General features: G+C 44.5%; 2 protein-coding genes across 2 annotated transcripts in view; one reads left to right on the forward strand and one right to left on the reverse strand.

Moving 5' to 3' along the window:
• The window catches only part of NUP85 (nucleoporin 85), a 47,958-nt gene extending 43,788 nt beyond the window's left edge, over nt 1-4,170 (forward strand). The window contains exons 18-19 of the mRNA XM_060253480.1: nt 1,425-1,511; nt 3,983-4,170. Of these exons, the coding sequence (XP_060109463.1) occupies nt 1,425-1,511; nt 3,983-4,081 (186 nt within the window). The 3' untranslated portion in view covers nt 4,082-4,170. The remainder of the gene's footprint in view (nt 1-1,424; nt 1,512-3,982) is intronic.
• A 553-nt stretch (nt 4,171-4,723) lies between these two features.
• Nucleotides 4,724-22,266, reverse strand: part of GGA3 (golgi associated, gamma adaptin ear containing, ARF binding protein 3) — a 56,303-nt gene continuing 38,760 nt past the window's right edge. The window contains exons 8-17 of the mRNA XM_060253481.1: nt 21,696-21,833; nt 19,639-19,720; nt 18,294-18,410; nt 16,116-16,400; nt 14,432-14,499; nt 13,714-14,018; nt 12,447-12,709; nt 10,863-11,032; nt 10,174-10,284; nt 4,724-6,866 (exon numbers count right to left, since the gene is read on the reverse strand). Of these exons, the coding sequence (XP_060109464.1) occupies nt 6,756-6,866; nt 10,174-10,284; nt 10,863-11,032; nt 12,447-12,709; nt 13,714-14,018; nt 14,432-14,499; nt 16,116-16,400; nt 18,294-18,410; nt 19,639-19,720; nt 21,696-21,833 (1,650 nt within the window). The 3' untranslated portion in view covers nt 4,724-6,755. The remainder of the gene's footprint in view (nt 6,867-10,173; nt 10,285-10,862; nt 11,033-12,446; nt 12,710-13,713; nt 14,019-14,431; nt 14,500-16,115; nt 16,401-18,293; nt 18,411-19,638; nt 19,721-21,695; nt 21,834-22,266) is intronic.

A 22,266-nucleotide genomic window follows, 5' to 3' on the forward strand; every position in this document is an offset into this window, starting at 1 on the left:
CATAGTATTACCGTAGTGGCAGTTTTATTTTCCTCTCCTGATAATTCTTAACACGGTTTTGCCTTTTTTTTATTGCCACTGTACACCAAGTCAGTATCCTAATGTCTTTTTCTTGATCAGTCATTGCCAGCTCAGACTCCATTAGTGTTTCCATTAGACACCAAGTTAGAATGTTTTTGCTCTGGTGTACGTAATTGTATACTTACTTTGAATTTCAAATGCCATGTCATCTGGTTAGAATTCCTTTTGAAAATTTCCATAATTCCTTTGGGTTTTCACCACTCGGAACAATTTGGTATCATCTAAAAACCGCTGCATCTTGAAGAGATATGACCACCCAAACTTCCTTTAAACTAATTCCCTCATCTTTGAGAAATACCTCTTTCGAACGTGGCTGTGTTTGATTTTCCCAGGAAATGTAATGTTCATCTGTCTGTTGAATTCGATAGCCCTATGGTTGTGGTCATCCAGTGGTTCAGCCGCTTTGACCTCCTGCACCAGATCCCACTCAAATCAAGGGCCACCTCCTGTGATATGGCTGCATGAGTGTTCTAGCGCACAATCATTTATCATGCTTAGAAATCTCTTTGTTGTGATTTGAGCATACATTTGCCCAATCAAAAGGGGCCAAGATTTTTTAGGTTGGGGGGCTTTTTAAAAAATTCAGGGGGGGGGGATTTGTAAAAGCCCCCCCCCCAACTGAAAAAAGTGAGTCCAGCAGGCCAGGTCTTCCTGCTTCTCACAGCCAGCAGGCTGCAAACATGGAGATCCTCTGCTTCTCGCTCTCCTGTACTGTTAGGGACAGGGCTCCCAGAGCACCTCTCCTGTGGCAATCAACGTGCAGCCAGTTGAGTCCCACATTATTACAGCTCTGTCTCCTTAAGCAGTCTGATTTCTTGTTCCCTGTGTACATGCAATTTCTTCCTGCTTTTTAAAGACTTACTAAGAGCTTAATGTTGCTGCAGATGGGTGCAGCTACCCTTCATGCTTGCTGTAATTTTTTTCAAAAAGTTTCTCTAGACGTTCAGTTTCGCTAAGGATTTGTTCCCTCCTAGTGCAAGTTCTCAATAGGTGTATGTTAAGGGCTCAGCAATGCTGGGTGACTGAATCTGTTTCTAGATTAACAGAGAGAAGTGTAAGTGATCAGCTACAAAATGCAACTTTATTTGGCCTTAACCCATGATCTACAGCTGCCATTAGAAAGCTGCATATTTGGTGCTATACTGTTTCTTAACAACCATCTTATAGAACCCCAAACGATGCATGCAATGTACACGGTAGCTTCAGGTTTTCTCTTTGGCAGAGATAAGTCATGCTTAAAGGGCTGTTCTGCCACAGAATCAAGGTACAGAATTCCACGTTGAAGAAGTAAATATTGAAGAAATGTCAGTTGTGCTAATATGACCATCACCATTTTTCTCCAGGTGATATTCTCTGCTGATCAGACATACGAATTGATGCAATGCTTGGAAGACGTGATGGCTACAAAATCCAAAAACAAAACACTCCAGGTAATCCTGCTCAGGGGCAGACTGCTGAATAATGTCAACTTACGGCATCTTGATACATATTATTCTTAATATATAAAGCACAGCTCTAAGTCAGGTGCTTTGTGTCCCTTTGATTTGCTTAACTTTCCTGTTAATATCACTGAGATTTAATCCTTAAATGTGACCGGATCATGTTCTTAGTATTTTGTGTGTACATATAAAAATGTGCTTTTGATCAAAGCCCTTCTTAGCCTGAGACCCACCACCCCCTGCATCTGGTTTGCCAACTCCCCCCCTTTCTTAGACTCAGCTGTCCCAGCTCCACTAATCTGTGCTGTTGGAACCTTATGGCAGAAACGGCAGTTGGTTCAGAATGCTGCAACCTGACTGTTAGCTGATGATGAGACCTCTTGCCTATTTTAAAAGAGCTCCGTTGTCAGTTTGTTTCCAAGCTCAGTAAGGGGTGCTGGTTATGAACTTTAAAGGCTTTCATTGCCTAGGACCCGCATCCACCTCTCCTCGTCTGTCTCTGCACCAGCGATGTTCTAGCTATAACCTGGCTGGCCCTCTTCCCCTGCTTAAGGTTACCCACTTGGCCTCTGCAAGAGCCTGTTGCTTTTCAATAGGGCAGGAGTCCCCAACCTGTGGGCCCCTTTGGACTTCCAACTCAGTGTGATTGGACACAGCCACAAAATGGCTGCCGCAGGAGATGGAAGCGGTGACAAAATTGCTGTCCCAGTTTACTTTCAGTCACACAATGAAGATTTTTGTGCTGTAGTTGCAGCTGCTGCCAAATAACATTTTTTAATATCTGCAAAACCAGTCAGATCTCCAATAGCCAGCCAGAAGCCACAATGGGCGAAAGCCCTACCTGGTCCCACCCACTTTCTAAAAAACCCCCAAACCTTCGTGGGTGCCAGAAAACACCTTTTCTGGCACCCACCAAGTATTTTTATAAAAATGGGTGGGACCAGGTGGGGCTTTGGTCTATCAGGGGAGACCCCTACAAGAGTGGCTTCCAGTGGAGATTGCTCTTATAAGCTAGGGCTTAATGGGGTTTAAGGTACATGCATTTGGAGGGGGGGTGTTAATGGTTTTTATTGTATTACATAGAATTGTAAGCCACCTTGAACAAGGAAAGGGGGCATATATATTTTAGTAAATGTCTGAAGGAGCACCTCTCTCAGTGTGAGCCTGTGTGGCAATACCACTCTCCTTGGGACCTTTTTTGTGGTTGATCCTTTACGAAATAGCCTTGTTGATACGTCAGGGAGGTATTCACTCTTGTTAGGTTCATACACGAGTGCTATCAAGTCACAACTGACTTTTGGGGGGCTTTCAAGGCAAGCGAGAAGCAGAGGTGGTTTGCCACGGCCTTCCTCTGCAAAGTCTTCTCAGTGAGCCTGCTTAGTTTCCAAGATCGGGCTATACCATGCTGCCTTCCCTATCCATGCTTTTACACTTTCAGAAATTGTGCGCGGCTGAACTTAAGAAGGCTTTTCTGTGGATGGTTAGGTTACTAAATGACGTTTGTTTGAGAGTAGAAGGAAGCTGGTTTGTCTGCCTAGGTTTGGTGTAGTGGTTAAGTGTGCGGACTCTTATCTGGGAGAACCAGGTTTGATTCCCCACTCCTCCACTGGCACCTGCTAGCAGGCCTTGGGTCCGCCATAGCTCTGGCAGAGTTTGTCCTTGAAAGGGCAGCTGCTGTGAGAGCCCTCTCCAGCCCCACCCACCTCACAGAGTGTTTGTTGTGGGGGAGGAAGGGAAAGAAGATTGTGAGCCACTCTTGAGACTCTTCGGAGTAGAGGGCAGAATATAAATCCAATATCATCATCATAGGTAGCTTGTCTTGCTTTTAGTTACAATTATTTAATTTTAATTGTAAGCTGCAACAGGGCCCTGTGGAAGAACAGGGTAGAAATTTAAATGAAAATGCTTCCAAGTGCTGATTGCAAAATAGCTGAAAACTGTCTTTCTGGGCAGTCCCAGTTGTGTCTAGAGGCCCTTTTGTAACATGCAAATCTTTATTAAAATAACAGCAGTTTAGCCTGCATATGTTACAAACATGCCTGTTTGCACTCATGGCAGTCACATCGACCAGTTGCACTTGTTCCTGATTCTCATTCAGAAATCAATCTAAAAAAAATGAAAGAACTTAGTTTTGGTATGGTCTCCTTGAAATCCATGCTGTTATAAACTGACCGATAAAAGGGTTTCTGAAACAATTTGAGGCTTTGGTATGAAGTGCTATCAAATTTAAATGGATCATCTAAATATGAGAGAGGTTTACATAGATGTAAAATTAGCATTCTGAGAATTTAAGGAAGATTCCTCAACAAGTGTATCAAATCGCAAAGGAATCTGCTGGCATGAAGCAGATAGAAAATAGGCTTTATATCTTTCTCGTACTGGGAGAATATTCTGGTATTCCTAGAAAGCCAGAGAAAGAAAGCCCATTTTGTTGGATGAACTAAAATTATTTTTGCTTCTAGGACGATGACACTGAGACAATCAAGGTGGAAATGCTGAGGCTTGCTCTGGCACGAAATCTTGCACGAGCCATTGTGAAAGAAGGCACGCTGGAAGAATAGCCCAGCGGAATAACTCACAAACTCTGCTTTGCTGGTTCACTGCACATATGGCTGTTTTTCTAGGAATAAATGTGTTAGTTTTTTTGTAATGTGGTGGCATGCCTTGTGAAGAAGCAGTTCTCTTTCTTGCTTTTGGACTTAACAGAAATTCACTTTCTGCTGCCTTAGAGCTTTGGCATTTACTATGACCTATGGTCAGTCATCAATACTTTGAGGCATGTGGTTTTAGGACTGCAGAAGATGGTCTCAGCAGCAAAGCCTAGTCCATTTAGTAAGCTAAAACGGCCTTTTTATATGTAAGTGGATTCCTCTGACCGAGGCGAAAGGAAGCAATGTATGCCCTATGGGACAACTCTACTAGTTGGCAACATCTCTCTTTGCTCCTTGCCCCATATAGATTGATGGGAAACAGCCTGTGAACAGCTGTATTCTTAAGTGTTTGAAATCATTTTCTAAATTTTCATGACATTTACCAGCACATGGGAAAATCACGTGACCCTTTATCTAGAGACATTTCCATTTTGTTTAGCTCTATCACAGGTAATGGAACAGTCTTTATATACAGCCATTGTTGCTAAGAAAAACTGAAGTCTTATGATGTAGGAGATAAAACACTTTCCAAATGGCTGACAGGCAGCTGAAGCAGATTAACAAAAGCTATTTTATTGAACGTGCAGGAAAAAAAAAACCCAAATGCTTTGGAGACATATGTACAGTCTTACGTTGGTAGAAAGCTGCAATTTCAGCCTTTGAACAAGTCACATTCATAAATAATTCTGGAATTTTGTAACAATACATTTTCACACAGTGAGACTATGGGATCTTCCTGATGGATTACGCACTAGGGGGGAGCAGCAGCATTGCTGACATGAAGAAAGCCGTTTGGTCCCACCCCGCCTCCTCAAGTCACTTGCAGTGAAAGCTGTTCTCTATGGATAGCCTGTGGCACCTGACCGATTTGAACAGCCTAAGCAAAAACCTGATGGCAGGGAGTAAAATACTACTGAGGGGTCAGGCAAGAGCCAGAGGAAACGTCACCCCTTTCCCCATCAGTTAATTTTGCTGCTGTTCGCAGCTCCCATTTGGTCCATCAGTCACATTCTCTTTGTGGATAGTTACAAACACAATCCTGACCCTTCCCAACTGCCACTGGAACTTTTCATATTGTAGCAGCTTGCTGTGTGTCTATAAAACTTTTAACCTATTTCAAGAGACATCTGGCCACCCTGTTGTGATTTCTGTCTGATGTTATACATTGCAATTAATGTATTTCCCCTTGAGTGACTCTTAACTTAAAGCCGACTTTATTTCCACACAGCCTCCTATGCACAGTCGAGTCAAATCATTAGTTTAGGGCAAGAGGAGATCTGCATATGTGTGTGTGTGTGTGTATACACACACACACGCACATACACACAGTCTGCTTTGAGAGTGTACTTTGAGTATACTGCTTTGAGAGTATATAGAGATCAAAATTGTACTGTGACAGATAAAAGTGACTACTGCATCCAAAGCAGTGACATCACGTATGCGGTTTTGTGCCAGCTTACCAATATAACTCATGTTCAAAGACCTCTGAACATCTCTGGCATCTCTCCCACGAGACAATTGCACTTAACCCCTTGGAATGAATAAAAAGAGCACGGTCAGTTCAGCACATGCACAGTCATGGCTTCACTTTTTCCTTAGCTGCAGGCTCTCTTGATGCTTTCCTTTTGCTTTTGCTATGCACATATATTCCTAACTAATAATACTGCCTTCAGGAGAAGAACCAAGACCTTAGTTGTACCACTTCCTCCCTCTGACCCTGACTAAGAACTGGGCTATATGGAATTCACTTTCTGAGTCTTAATTTATCTCCATGCTTTTCTCTTGAGCAATGAGGAAGTTCTTGCTTTTGTGACTCTCGTCGGTTTTACCTCTCAACAGAATGCACTGCCGTTTCTGAATGCACTGAGAAAATTACTACCGGGATGTATGCATACAGAACTAAAAAAAGCTGCCTAGAAAGCACACATTGCTGTTGGAAGTATAAAATCAAAGGTAGTGGATTCAGAGCTGTGTGTTACATTCACATGTGGCACAAGTGTAAACTACACAGCTGTTATTCACCTGTATGGTTTTGTGCTGGCTTTTAAGATAGATGTTGCCTAAGAAATAAAATGGGAGTGTCAGGACATGGCAGAAACCTCCTCTTTTGGATCCTGTGTTATTGCTCAGCAAGCCTACAGGTGTCCTAAGTTCTGGCACCAAGGAGGTTAAAAAAAATGGAGCACAGGGACATCTCTTAGGGCTCTGCCCCAAAGGAGCTTGTGAAGGCATCATAGCCCTTTGTAGGTATCTGTCCAATATTAAGAGAGAGACCATCTATCATCTCCCGTAATACTTAAAAGTCCTCCAGAATTGTCATTTTCAAGTTTAACAAAATGGAAGATAGGACTGGATTTGGCCAAGAAGACATGCCTGCCAGGCCTCTGTTCCTCATTGCCTACACAAGTTAATGATTGGCATTAATGCCCCAGTCCACTTCACCCCAGAGTGCAGGAAACATTCTGGGCTAGAGCTACAGGTGGAGTGGAAAGGACATGTGAACAAAGTTAAATATCACTGCTGGGTACCTCGTATACCCCTTTCCACTTCACATTTATTCCAGTCCCTTTGGGATGCCTTTAGGTCATAGGTTCCCCCATTGCTCAACTGGGGGGAATTGATCCACTTCCCCCACTTCTGTGCTGGGCTGGTCTCCCAAAACAAAGGTCAGCCGGTATCTCAGCCTCACCTTCTCCTGCGAGAAAGAAGAAAAACAAAATGACACAGCAGGTAAGCACAGTAGAAAACCAGACCAACACCACGCATATTTGATGGCACATTTCATAACACACGTCTCAGCAGCTCTGAACAATCCACACCAGGCTCCAAGATTAAAATCAATCCTAGCTCTAGCAGAGACTTTCAAAGTATGACATTAATAAATAATTGGTAATAATGGCATCTCACATCTTGGAGAAAGAACAAGGTAGAAAGCTGTATTTATGCAAAAGTGCAAAGTATCAAAGCGGAACAGAATCCAGCCTGTAGAAGACACGCACTGGGAACTTTATATAAGAATTGGAGGCGAGTAATGTGAAGACCCAGGAGGGGGATGTAAAGTTGGGAGAGCACTGGAGAAAAACCCTAGCAATTTGATTTTATTCTTTTGGTATGAGTGAGAACACAGGGTACAGTTTGCAGTTCTCTCACTTTACCATTAGGTGTATTTGCAGTTCTGCTTACAGAAAACTAAGGAATCGATACTAACCAGGTCAACTTGAAATTGTCCCATTTTATTCAGTAGGGCCTGCTCCAAGGAATATATATTTGGGATAGTACTGCCAGTCATTTATTCTTTGAAATTCCATAAATGTGCCAAATAATACAGTTGTATATGCTAAGCTGTAAATGGTTAATTTTTTGTTGTTAAGAGTAACCACATGGGTTTCAGTTTGATAGAAAGTAGTATATGGGCGCGGTCACACGTACCATTAGTGACGACACAGCTCCGTCTGGCTGACGGATTAAATGTGTTCGTTCAGACATCCACATCTGGCAATCGAGCATCATCCGGCGTCATCCAGGCTTGCTACGCATGAATGGCGCATTAATTTGACAGCACAGAAAGTCCGGCCCTTTTTCAAAACAGCAGCACAGGATCGGCTTTTTGTTGTTTGGACAGCTCACGCGCGATACTGCCTCTCACCTTTTTTCCCAAAGAAAGCCCCAGCAGACATGCGCATTGCCAGATCATCCGGGAATCTGAGGTGACGCTTCTGCTTCTCCAATCAACACAGGATCGGGGGGGGGGGGGGGAATCGTTATCCCACTATTCAGAACGGGAAAAATTCTTTTTTTTCAATGTGGAGGATTTCAAGATATCATTGTCACTGCCAATTTCTAGGAAAATAATTCCTGGCAGTTCCGTGGTTTGGATCGGCAATGTTAATTCTGGAAACTTTCGCTCTTCCCCCCCTGCCTCTGAAGAAAGTTTGATTTCCCAGCTCCAAACAGTTGGGCGCATGTTCAATGGACCCCCTCCCCTCCCAGAAATCACCACCTGATTACGCATGCTCCAAGAAAGGAGCGTGATAGTATTGGATGTCTGATCGCACACAACAGAATGAATCGCATTCTTGGATGCTCGTCTGAACTGCCCTGCATCGAATCAATATTCAGCAGTTCAGATTTGAGCGCTATACACCCGCTTTTAATGGTACGTGTGACCGCACCCTATATTGCCATGTTCCCAGCTTTCCTCACCATGGCTTCAAAAGTTTCGGAAAATAAGGAGAGAATGCTGTTTGGGGAAAAGGAAAAGCTGATTTCAAAGACATATAAACTATTATTGAAATGGTCTACGGAAGATGAAGTAGTTAAATCACAAATTATAAAATGGGCGATAAACATAAATAAAGAAATATAGATGGAGTCATGGGAACATTTCTGGAGGAACTCTATGAAAATATCTACATGTTATAACATTAAAGAATATTGCTTTAAAATGCTATATAGGTGGTACATGACACCTAAAAAATTGGCAAAAATGAACAATCAGGTGTCAGATAGATGTTGGAAGTGTAAAAGAAAAGAAGGATCTTTCTACCATATGTGGTGGACTTGTGAAAAGGTGAAACAATTTTGGCAAATGATTCAGCAAGAGATTTCAAAAGTTTTGGGATATAATATTAAAAAGGCACCAGACTTTTTTTTGTTGGGATTACAAATGGAAACATTTCCAAAACAAGATAGAACGATATTCTGATATATGCTTTCAACTGCACGGACATTATGTGCGCAGATGTGGAAACAAGATAAAATACCAAAAATGTGGGAATGGATTTTGAAAGTTATGCATTGGAGTGAAATGGACAAGTTTACAAGAATCTTAAAAGAACAAAACTAAGGGAAGTTCAAAAATGAGGGGGGATAGTTTCAAGAGTACGTTGAAAAATAATGGAACGTTAAAGGATATTTGGCGATTTTTGACAATGATTAATCTCTAAAGAAACTTTATATGGATTATAGTAAAAAAGTGAGATCACTGGACTATATCTTTTTTGGTTTTTGTTAATGACTAAAGGGCTATTATGAAGATGGATTATAATTATAACCTATGGTGGGGGGGGGTTGGGTTTTTTTTCCTATGAAGTAAGATTCTTTAATAGATAAAGTTTATTACCTTTTTAACAATTTAAATAAATGCACTGCTGGGGGTATGTATGTGTATTAACTTTTAATAACATAGGATAATGCACTATTACAATATATTACAATATAATAAATTGTTAAAAGGGCAAAATTTGGGGGAAATTTTACATCTCTACCCGTCAGTCCTGTTTTCAGGCTGCAAACTCCACTACATGGTAGACAGTGCTATCCAGCTGCCCAATTAAAGTGCCCAGTGTCACAGATGTGTGCCAATATTTCAATTTCTGAGGGTCACAAAGATGCTAAGCAGATCCAGAAGTGACTTCAGAGTTGACTGGTTATATCAGTATTAAAATTCATCTTGAAACAGAATCCTGCACTGGATCCAACTGGCTTTTTTCACTCAATCTCATCCAATTCTCCTTTTTACACCCCTCCTGATCCCACATGGCTCTTATCCATGTAGTTCCCAGGGTCCCTAGCATAACCTTTTGAGGTGGTCAAAGAGGACCCCCTCCTTTTGTTTCAGCAGAAGAAAAGCTGGTTGGATCAACCCTTTGTTTCCAGACACAGCCACTCATACCTCTGGAAGCACACACAAAGAGCACAAAGAATGCCATCCGCTGTCTGGCCCCAGTGTATCATCCAGTAAGGATATGCTATTTGGAAACATGGAATCAGTCAGAACAAAGGGTATCTATGTCACTGAATCATTTATTTCTCAAACTGAACTGCTGAGGCTCTACAGATCAAGTGCATGCTTTCTCTGCCCAAATCATCTAGGGGCGGCCGAAGAGCACATATATTTTATCTGGAGAACCTCAACAGTACAATGTGAACAAATATAATGGAATTATCCATGCTAGCAGGAAGGGTGCAGGCATTTTTAATTAAACCAGAGCCCCTCTCACCTTTCTAGGATTTGCAAGCAACATGACCTGGGTAATAGCAGCGGGTGCCTGGATGGGATTGAACGGAGCTAGCTCTGTCCCCGAAGGTGGCTGCAACTTCACTTTCATGGACTGCAGGTAAAAACCAAAGAACAAATTCTTAGGTAATAATTGTTTTTGTGGCTGAATATCTGGGTGAGTTCTATATGCTTAATAAGCAGTGATGAGGTAATAATGAGGATACTGGGTAACGGGGCTAGGGAGATAAATTACACTAATTGGTATTTTGATTCTAAATTCATTACAAGAAGTCCCAATAATTCATTGAAATTTAATTTCACCCTTTGGTGCTTTGAATTAAAGCCTGTTGTTGTAGTTTGTAACTACTGGCTTGAATCCACTGGGGGGGTTTTTTGTGAGTGGAAGGGTTTATACCCACGGAGTGTGAATTATTTAGTCCCTTCACACTGTAGCCCCAAACGTGCCTCCTCCCCCAAGAACATGCAAAAAATCTGGTGGATCTAAGCCACTGTCATGCAAAGTGATGTCAGGGGACGTTTTCTGCTTTTCATTAGAAGCTGCTGGAAAATAACGCATGCACCAGCATGACTCCCAAGACAGGAAGCTCATATCTCACTTTCTCCCGCAATAAGAGGGCTCTGGTATCATGATGAAGCAATAGCTGGTAATTAACATTTTGGTGCCTCTACCTTTGGCACTGCAGCTTGTAGCACAATGTTTTTGATAGGAAGAGGTGCTGTATTTAACATTGACACCACCACTACCAGCACATCAGGTCGCCCATGTGGACACTCCTTGGCAAAGTGCAGAAGGATACGCAAACCGTTTTTGTCGTAAGCAGTCACAGGAAGAGCACTGCCTAAAAGGAGAAGAATGCATTCACATGACGCAAGAACACATTTAAAGCCGTCCAGTGTAACTAAGCTGCATCTCTGCTCTAGTTCTGATGAGCTACTAAAGGTGGTGGCTACTCTTCTCTTTGGGGAAAAACAGAAGAAACAGTCCACTCCATGTTCCGATACTCATCACACTGTTCATGAGAAATTAACTTTACCTAGATCCTGACTAAGGACTAGATGACATTCTCTGAGAATTTAACAATTGCACAATATTCCGGGTGCCACATTCTGCCAATGCCTGGAATATATGATGACAATGAGACAAACGTGCATATATTTTCTTAAGTTCTAAATCGGTCCTAACGACGAGATGGTGACTTCTCAGAAAGGGGAAGAGTGGCAAAACAGCAGTACATGGGAGCACTGCATGGACAAACAGAAGTCAGAATTGCAGGCACACAGACAGGTGCTAGGAACGCTGGTGCAGAGTCACCCAGATCCACCCTTGAGCCTTTAACAAACATGGACAACTGTTTCAAGACTTTTCCTGAAATCACAAGAAGAAGATGATATTGGATTTATATCCCGCCCTCCACTCCGAAGAGTCTCAGAGCGGCTCACAATCTCCTTTACCTTCCTCCCCCACAACAGACACCCTGTGAGGTGGGTGGGGCTGAGAGGGCTCTCACAGCAGCTGCCCTTTCAAGGACAGAGCCTCAGAACAGCCTACAATCTCCTTTCCCTTCCTACCCCACAACAGACACCCTGGGAGGTAGATGAAGTTATTGGATTTATATCCCGCCCTCCACTCTAAAGAGTCTCAGAGTGGCTCACAATCTCCTTTCCCTTCCTCCCCCACAACAGACACCCTGGGAGGTAGATGAAGTTATTGGATTTATATCCCGCCCTCCACTCCGAAGAGTCTCAGAGCGGCTCACAATCTCCTTTACCTTCCTCCCCCACAACAGACACCCTGTGAGGTGGGTGGGGCTGGAGAGGGCTCTCACAGCATCTGCTCTTCCAAGGACAACCTCTGCCAGAGCTCTGGCTGACCCAAGGCCATGCCAGCAGGTGCAAGTGGAGGAGTGGGGAATCAAACCCGGTTCTCCCAGATAAGTGTCTGCACACTTAACCACTACACCAAACTGGCTCTCCACAAGGGCTGGATAAAGGATATTTTTCTCCCTTAACGGGGGAACTCAAATACCAGGGTGTGGGAGGGGAAGAAAAGCAACCATGCGGATTTTCTAACATCTTGTTCTTACACCATTTCCAAAAAACCTGCTGCAGGAGAGTGACTTGGGTAGTAAAAAGGAAGGGTTTATCCATCAATCTCCAAAACCATGAAAAAGGCTTTAAAGAATTGTGACTCAGTGTCATATAGAAAGGGGGAGGTGAGGAGGGATAAAAAAAAAAATCATCTAAAATGCCTACTGGGCTTAATAGACTCCAGTGGGACATGGATGTTGGTCAAAGAAATCTCATGTCCTTTCAGAGGACTTCCTTGCTGAAATAAGGCTGGCTGGAAGAGGGGGCTGCCTGGCCCTGTAGTGCAGCTGCTTGGATATGGAACTGTCGGGACGCCTGGAGCAGTGAGAGGTAATCCTGTAGAGGACGTTGGAGGTGAAGAAGTCACAGCAGGCAGTGCAGCTTCTACATGGAACATGGAAGTTGCTGTGTTTACTTGGGATGAAAGTCTGCAATGGAGAGAACACAGGTGTCATGCTCCTGGGGGGGGGGGGGGCCAAGGGTGAGCCGCCTCCTCCCGCAGAAGCCGCCAGCAGCAGTCCCGGACAATAAGTTCTTAAAAAACGGATAATCATAAAATGTCACTTCTCTAGTACCACCCTGAATCTGCTTCTTTCTCTTTATCCATCAAACCACAAGGAAGAGGCAATAAACCTTTTCTTTTGTTGCGAAATGGCGCTGGTCTGAATCATTTGCGGGGGGGGGGGAGGGGGGAGTGTCTCAAAGCAGTAGAAGTTACCTCAGATTCCCATTCTGCCTCTCCAGATTTCTTTAACACTGCCTCGGTGACCGATTGCAACCCATGCCACTAGCTCACTGCTAGCGAAAGGAGTAACGTAAGAATGCAGGGAGCCAAGCAAGTCGCCAGCTGTGACAGTGTGCCACAAAGAGGAAGCTGACGTGAACACTGTGTGCCATGCCCAGAGGTACCTGCTCATTTTAAGAAACAGTTTAGTCCAGGGGTCCTCAAACTACGGCCCGCGGGCCAGATGCGGCCCGCTGAGGACGTTTATGCGGCCCGCCGGGTTATGGCAAAATCAGACCGGAAGTGACATTTGACCTAAACTCGCGTTAGCAACGCACACTTCCGGCACTGGGCTGAGGCGGCGGAGACAGAGTGTGAGGTGATACCGAGGTGAGGTGAGTTCCCAGGCCAGGGTGTGTGGTGTGGGGAAGGGAGAGAGATGCAGAAGACGGAGAACTGACGGCCCGCGGCCTTGTACAGTAACGGCAGTCCGGCCCTCCAACAGTCTGAGGGACAGTGAACTGGCCCCCTATTTAAAAAGTTTGAGGACCCCTGGTTTAGTCAAATAATCCAGATGGCTGCATGTTCTAATGAAAGTGCCCTAATTCCCATTTTTTTTTTTTAAAAAGAGTGGTGGGGGGGAATCTTATTAATGAAGTAACTATGATTATTTTCAAGGAAAGAGCATAAGAAAAAAATCCCCCTTACCCTTTAGTTTCATCCATGAGGTGTCCCAACGGATCTATCTTGTGCAGACCACTGCTTCCCACTGCAGAACTAAGATACCCAGGGCCCACTGGCATAGCATTAGGAGGGCCTAGCGGGGGTCCAGATGAGAATATAAAAGGGGCTGAGGTAGGGACAGGGATGCTGGGAATAGACTGAGGGGCTGTGAATGTGGAAGCTAGAGGCGCCGATGTTCCACACCCAGCAGGAAGAAGAGGGTTCACTGCAGAGTTGCAGGCCATAGGAACTGGCTTTGGAGTCAAGAAGTCCAAATCTATTGGTTCGTTCTGCAACAGAGGAAGGAAGCAAATAACAGTAATTCCTACAAGGCACTGAGAAATATTTCCCTTCAGCCACAATGATCTATGACGGCATTCCTTCAGGTGGGGCACATTCTACAAGAATGTGAGAACTGGGAGGCAGAAGTGCAAGACAAGACTTCACAAAAGACACTTGCCTGTTCCACGATGGCCTTAACACCTCAAGTCTTAGTGAAATGGTTATGGGAGTAAGGTTAATCTCGACTGGGTGGGAACAGCCAACTGGTCCTTATTGTTTGCATCCCTCACAGAAGCAAAGGCCACAGCAAACTTCAGCTCTATTCAGATTCACACCTGCTACCAGTTCCCAGTCCCAAAGGCCTTCCCTAACTGCATAACTCTGTGTGACAGTTTATTCCCAATAGCATAACGTGAAGTACCTGGAACATGTTCCATTGATTGCTCTCAGCGGATTCTTTTGCTGCAGTGGGAGCAGGGTCATTCAAGCCTGAATGCAAGAGGCAATGTTAAGGCATGGGGATCAAAACACACATGCAAAACATTTTGGAAGGTGAAAACACACCCCTGGGCTGGAGAAGTTCCCGTAATAGTCGATACAGTGCACTGGATAGAATGTCTTGATGGAGAGTAGGGAGATCTGAAGACAAATCTACACAGATGGAAGAATACCCTGAGCCACCTGAAGTAAGTTCCCATACTTACTTTCTAAGCCTGTTGCCTGTGGAACTGGTAAGGCTGAAGGGGCAGGCAATGAATGTTTGAAACCAATTAAGAAGAAGAAGATATTGGATTTATATCCCGCCCTCCACTCCAAAGAGTCTCAGAGCGGCTCACAATCTCCTTTCCCTTCCTCCCCCACAACAGACACGCTGTGAGGTGGGTGGGGCTGGAGAGGGCTCTCACAGCAGCTGCCCTTTCAAGGACAGCTCTGCAAGAGCTATGGCTGACCCAAGGCCATTCCAGCAGGTGCAAGTGGAGGAGTGGGGAATCAAACCCAGTTCTCCCAGATAAGAGTCCGCACACTTAACCACTACACCAAACTGGCTCTCACATAACATAAGAGAAGCCATGTTAGATCAGGCCAATGGCCCATCCAGTCCAACATTCTGTGTCACACAGCGGCCAAATATACACACACACACACACACACACAGTGTCTAATAGCCACTGATGGACCTCTGCTCCATATTTTTATCTAACCCCCTCTTGAAGGTGGCCATGCTTGTGCACACATATACAGCACAATCCTACTTGCCTTCTAAGCCTATTGACGTCAACGGATTCGAAGAGTACAGCTCTGCTTAGGATGTCACAATTCATTAAACCGATGTTAACGAATACATTTTTATTATTGTTCTCAATAGCAATTTACTTTTTTCTTCCTCAACCCAGATGATAAACGTGACGGCAACGGGTATGTGCCACTCGTGCATTTTGTACAACAGTTAAATTTTTCAAGTCAGGTTTAAAATTTTAGGTTGAGGTCATACTTTGGGGGCTCTTTGTTGCCTCTCTGAAAAAAAAAAAATCCAGGGCTCCATCTTCCCCTCACACTTTAGAGGCGGAGCAAATACAGGATAAAGCAGTGCTCACTTCTGGCCCCAGCGAGTGCAAAACAAATCAGGCATGCAGGAAATTAGATCACTGCCACACTCTCACTGATGGATTCCCCCAAGGGAGGAAGGAGGAAACGGGCAGCGAAAGAACTGGTTTGGAATGTCAGCTGCCTTCCCGCACACCTGGTAAATCCACAGAGATAGTCTGTACCTAACATTCCTACGCAGACTAGCTTATACCATTCAGTTTGCAGTTTTTACACAACACAGAGTAAAGTAAGCAAAGTGCTTCATTTCATACTACTGCTCTCATACTAAGGAGCAGATTTGTCCTTATTAGACCCGGCAACGTTGAACGTGCAAATACTGCCGCATACTGAAGCGAAAGATAAGTGACAACAACCAAGGTTACCAGCTAACCGCTCACAGCCGTAGGAATCATGTCTTGCAAGAAGGCGCACAGCTCCCCATAGATTTGAACTCCCTTGTACATCCGGAACAGGTAAAGCTACTTGGTAGCCTTCCACAGCAAGCACATCTGTCTTACCTAAACAGAGAAGTTCTTCATCCAGCAAAGAGAGGGAATTGCCCATGCTGGCCAATTGAGCAGCGGTGGCTTCAGCCTGGCTGGATGAACGACTCCAAGAGTGACCAGCTGTCTGAGGAGGAGGTGGAAGGATGGGGATTTCTGATGAGGCTGGGGCTGGAGTCAGTGATGCTGCTGGTGTCAGTGTCATTGGAGGCATTGGTGGTGGCGGCGGCGTCGTCGTACTAGATACGTCCAGTCCTGCGAGGTCGATGAGTGTGTTGATGTTATTGGCAGAATCACTTCCTGCAGCAATCAAGAAGGAACAGGTACAATAAAAAGTATGTCTAACAGTCCCCTTCAGCTAGAAACTGAATTTAATTTTCCTTGAGTTTCGTGATAGGTACCTTGGTACGGCATCCAGGGACACCCAACTCCGCCCTTAGGAAACCACTGCACTATGGCAGGGGACACTCAGATTTTACCAAGACCTCTACATAAATAAACCAAGTCCCAAAACAACAGTATAAGCCTCTGCTGATTTCTTGAAGATGTGCATACACAGACACTCAGTGTCTGTGGATGGTGGCTCAGTGGTAGAGCATCTGCTTGGGAAGCAGAAGGTCCCAGGTTCAATCCCCGGCATCTCCAAAAAAGGGTCCAGGCAAATAGGCGTGAAAAACCTCAGCTTGAGACCCTGGAGAGCCGCTGCCAGTCTGAGAAGACAATACTGATTTTGATGGACCCAGGGTCCGATTCAGAAGAAGGCAGCTTCATATGTTCACGCAGCCACAGCATCCAGGCCCCCTGGCCAGAGTGTCTGGGGCAATGTCTGGCTGGCCGTTCACCATCAGCACTTTTTTTAAGCAGGAACGCACAGGAATGCAGTTCCGGCTGGCTTGCCTTCAGAGGGTGTGGCCTAATATACAAATGAGTTCCTGCTAGACTCTCTCCACAAAAAAGCCCCGTGTGAAACAGTGGTGATCTCAGGGGATGTGGCCTAATATGCAAATGAGTTCCTGTCGGAATTTTTCCTACCAAAAAGCCCTGATCGTCAGATATAGCTGGGAGTCATCAACATACTGGTGACAACCTAGCCCAAAACTTTGGGCTTCTGACAAGAGGGTGCGTGTAGGTGTTAAATAACATAGGGGAGAGGATTGCCCTCTGAGGGATGCTGCATATCCAAGGGTAATGCAGCTATATCCTCTCCCCCAGTGCCATCCTCTGTCCCCGACTGTGGAGAAATGAGATCATCCACTGTAAGGCTGTCCTATGTACCCCCCACGTCAGATAGATAGATAGATAGATAGATAAATTTATTGTCATTGTTCTCAACAAAAAGAGAGCAACGAAATGAGGTGCTCTTCCACAAAACATACCAACACATCAAACACACACATATTCATATTCATACCATTTAAATACATCTAAAACCATTTAAACCATTTAAATACATCTAAAACAGATAAACATTCATAAAACCATTAAAACCATTTAAATATATCTAAAACAGATAATCCTTCATAACCCTGCATTTAGCCTAACCACAGCACTTGGATAGCAAGGCAGTAGGTCACGAAATCATAATCGACTGTGCTGAATGCCACTTTTAGCTCTAGTAATAACTGCAGCGCCAAGCTGCCTCAATCCAGATGTTGACAAAGGTGAGGGCAACCAATGCCGCCTCCATCCCTGGGCCAGGGCAGAAGCTGGACTGAAATGGATCCAGGACAAAGGAATCATTCAGGAAGGCCTGGAGCTGTTCTCCACCACCTTACCAAGATATAGACTACCCAGAAAATGGAAGAGTATTAGCAGGAAACTATACATGGTACAGAAGTTTGGCATACATGCCCCTTGCCTCACACAAGGTCAGCTCTGTGTCACTGTCCCTTTCTCAACCAGTATATTGTACCAGCAGGGACCAGTAATCCTTGCCCCCAGTTTAATCCTAGAAGGGTAGTGTGATCTAAAAGCAATTCTGGGGCTGCCAAAAAAAAAAGAGGCAGGGAAGCAAAACAGAGAGAGCTGGTGCTTTTGGAAAGGCTTTATCCCATGTAGTCATTTTTAGTACAAAGAAATGTAAACTATACATTAGAATTATATAACAATCTGGTAATAAGTCTGGTAAAAATTCCAATGAATTGGTAAAAATTCCAATGAATTGGAACTTAGTCCCCGAGAAATGCGACTCACCATCTGTAGAAGGCAACACAGAAGTATCTACTTCACCGTTGATGACTTGGCCCTCTATAATTCTTTTGTAGGAATTTATCACCCGTGATAAATTGTCACTGGCCTGCAGAATATCTCCTATAAAAGAGAGAGACAGAGACAGAGACTGCGTAATAGATATAAATCAGTGCATCCTCAGCAATGTTTTCTATCAACGCATGCAATTTATTCCCTGTCCTAAGTCCCTGTATGTATTTGTTATACACTCTTCTAGCTCTCATATCATCCATTCTGCTATCACAATTCAGCACAGTATGTAGAAATTAGACATAAAGATTAGGTGGTATTCTAAGAAACACCCTTGTCTATTCAATAAAGGGGCTTCCTCCATTTGACTAGTTTTTAATCACCAATTGTGTCAAACCATTGGGTTGGGGTTTTTTTTTGTATACACACAGTGTTACTGTTTACCCTATGATCCTAACCAGATCTTTTGCCTCCAGTGTCTTATCAAATGACAATTTATATTTAGGTTATAATGTGTTCATTCTGCCTTTCCCGGTACAATGGGAGTTGCATAATAAACAAATCTTCCTCTTCCCAACAGGAAATTATGACTCGGTATAAGTGGTAGAAGCCAATTCAGAGATGGCTTGAAAGAACACTAAAATGCACACAGAGATCAGGAAGCAGCAAATGGCTAGTAGGGACTTTGGGTGGGATCACGCTGGGAGTTTGGTGCAGCAGTATCTCAGCTTTGAAAAAGCCAGTGCTCTCTGATGCGCACTGCAGCAATCACACTGACCCTGCCCTGCTGCCAGGAGAGACGCGGATTGCACAAATGCAAGAGGAGCAGTCAGACTGCTCCTGCGAATGTGGGGTGGGTGCATTGCACGCCCCAGCCATTCAGACAGCCAGGAAACATGCCCGTCGTGTGTTTTAGAGATTTAATCCAGGCCCATCCCATCCTAAAATGAGGTAAGTATGGGTGGAACTCGGGGAGGGGGGGGGAGATGTATGCGTGTGACCACACACATTAAACCTGGAGGGGAGGTGTGGCTAGGTCGGGCCAAATCTCTCACGTGATTTTGCCCATAGTCTTTACGAACTCTATCCTCTGAGTCTTGAAGCCTGTAACGTGGTGAATACTTCGGAAAACGTGTGGGTGACTTATGAATTGCAGTTCTATTCTGAAAGAGAACGGAGGCCCATGTGACATTTTACAGCATTTCGCCCTGTGAATTAAATGGATTAAGAGCACATCTGGAAGTAGAAGAGTAGTATGCAACTACAGTTTATTTACAGCTGTAACCTAAGTTATGACCAGGAGAACTAACCCTCCACCCCTGCAAGGTTTCCGTTTTACCCAAGGTGCTGTCGTTATCCTCCGTCTCACTGGCCAGCTTGAATAACGTCCGTCTCTTCGTTTCACATCTGTCAAACAGCTCCTAGAAATAATGGTGAGAGATGGGAGCCAATAAGCCAAACCTGTCAACAGGTGCATCTATCTCTGTTCTTATTCATTCCTATGAACCCGTTCATAAAGATCCGTGTTCTATTCAAATGGAGGCACCACCATCTCATATGCACTCAAAGAAACTTCAGAAACTGAGGCTGCAACTGGATATGATGCTAGAGATAATGATTCTATCTCTAAAAATTTTCAATGTCATCTGAAAGCAGCCACTGAAAGGAAATGGGGATTTGGGATCAGGACTTTTTTTTTATGATGGTGGTGGTTAGATTTGAAGAAGATTTTTGGATTTATATCCCGCCCTCCACTCCGAAGAGTCTCAGAGCGGCTCACAATCTCCTTTCCCTTCCTCCCCCACAACAGACACCCTGTGAGGTAGATGAAGATATTGGATTTATATCCCGCCCTCCACTCCAAAGAGTCTCAGAGCGGCTCACAATCTCCTTTCCCTTCCTTCCCCACAACAGACACCCTGTGAGGTAGATGAAGATATTGGATTTATATCCCGCCCTCCACTCCGAAGAGTCTCAGAGCGGCTCACAATCTCTTTTACCTTCCTCCCCCACAACAGACACCCTGTGAGGTAGATGAAGATATTGGATTTATATCCCGCCCTCCACTCCGAAGAGTCTCAGAGTGGCTCACAATCTCCTTTACTTTCCTTCCCCACAACAGACACCCTGTGAGGTAGATGAAGATATTGGATTTATATCCCGCCCTCCACTCCGAAGAGTCTCAGAGCGGCTCACAATCTCTTTTACCTTCCTCCCCCACAACAGACACCCTGTGAGGTAGATGAAGATATTGGATTTATATCCCGCCCTCCACTCCGAAGAGTCTCAGAGCGGCTCACAATCTCCTTTACCTTCCTCCCCCACAACAGACACCCTGTGAGGTAGATGAAGATATTGGATTTATATCCCGCCCTCCACTCCAAAGAGTCTCAGAGTGGCTCACAATCTCCTTTACCTTCCTCCCCCACAACAAACACCCTGTGAGGTAGATGAAGATATTGGATTTATATCCCGCCCTCCACTCCAAAGAGTCTCAGAGCGGCCGACAATCTCCTTTCCCTTCCTCCCCCACAACAGACACCCTGTGAGGTGGGTGGGGCTGGAGAGGGCTCTCCCAGCAGCTGCCCTTTCAAGGACAACCTCTGCCAGAGCTACGGCTGACCCAAGGCCATTCCAGCAGGTGCAAGTGGAGGAGTGGGGAATCAAACCCGGTTCTCCCAGATAAGAGTCCGCACACTTAAGAAGAAGAAGATATTGGATTTATACCCCGCCCTCCACTCCGAAGAGTCTCAGAGCGGCTCACAATCTCCTTTACCTTCCTCCCCCACAACAGACACCCTGTGAGGTGGGTGGGGCTGGAGAGGGCTCTCCCAGCAGCTGCCCTTTCAAGGACAGAGGCTCAGAGCAGCTCACAATCTCCTTTCCCTTCCTCCCCCGCAACAGACACCCTGTGAGGTGGGTGGGGCTAAAAGAGCTCTCACAGCAGCTGCCCTTTCAAAGACAACCTCTGCCAGAGCTATGGCTGACCCAAGGCCATTCCAGCAAGTGGAGGAGTGGGGAATCAAACCCGGTTCTCCCAGATAAGAGTCTGCACACTTAACCACTACACCAAACCGGCTCTCCATGGGTCATGGAACTTTTTTTTTTTTAATAATCTGCACCATTTCCCAGACAGAACACTCCTCTCTCAGTGTTAGTTCTGGAAGGGCTAACAGGACATCCCTTCCCCCATTCCCTGCCCAGGTTACTGTATACAGAGCAAGAGATCTAGGTCAGAGTTCTCTTGTGTCACTTCTACTTGTGCCCTAATTTTACACTGCAACCTGGAATATTAAATTCCTCTTTTTTAGAAGAGAACCGTTAAATAGCTGCGCCGCGGCCAAACAGGCAATATAAAAAGCACTAAATAGTTTACATTAAAAATTTCTTACCCACCTTCATGAGCTCCTTATCAGCCTCTGAAGAGTCCTCTTTGTTATAGTGAACCAACATCTCATTTAACAGCTTCACGTTGTTGTTTACTTCCTCCAAGATGTGCATGCGCTTCGTTACTTTCTGTATTCGTGCCTCATCCTTTATGTTTTAAAGCAAAAGAAATAGATCTTAGTTCTTTCTTGCAACATCAACCAGGGAAGGCTGGCTTGAAGAACCCAAGAAGCCAGAGTATCCGACAACCAGAATTTTATATTCTTCTATAAGAAAAGTCCGTTTTTGATTTTTTGGAAGACATTATTCAAATCTGAATAGGCTGACTCAATCCTATGCAAGTCATACTGTCAAAGTCAAAGTCTTCATTGATGGGGTCACAAGACCAAGCAAAATTCCAGACCACCACAGCAGATATGAGAACAATTAAAATGAACTCCCACACATAAATTAGCTTATAATTCAGAGGGAAGTGCAGTTAGATAAAATGATAGATAAAATTATTAAAATTATGTAATATGGATTTGTAAAAGCCTTCAGTATCTGGTGAATTTTATAAGCTGTCACACAAAACTTTGCA

This window comes from Heteronotia binoei, chromosome 13 (assembly GCF_032191835.1).
Source record: "Heteronotia binoei isolate CCM8104 ecotype False Entrance Well chromosome 13, APGP_CSIRO_Hbin_v1, whole genome shotgun sequence".
Lineage (NCBI taxonomy): Eukaryota > Metazoa > Chordata > Lepidosauria > Squamata > Gekkonidae > Heteronotia > Heteronotia binoei.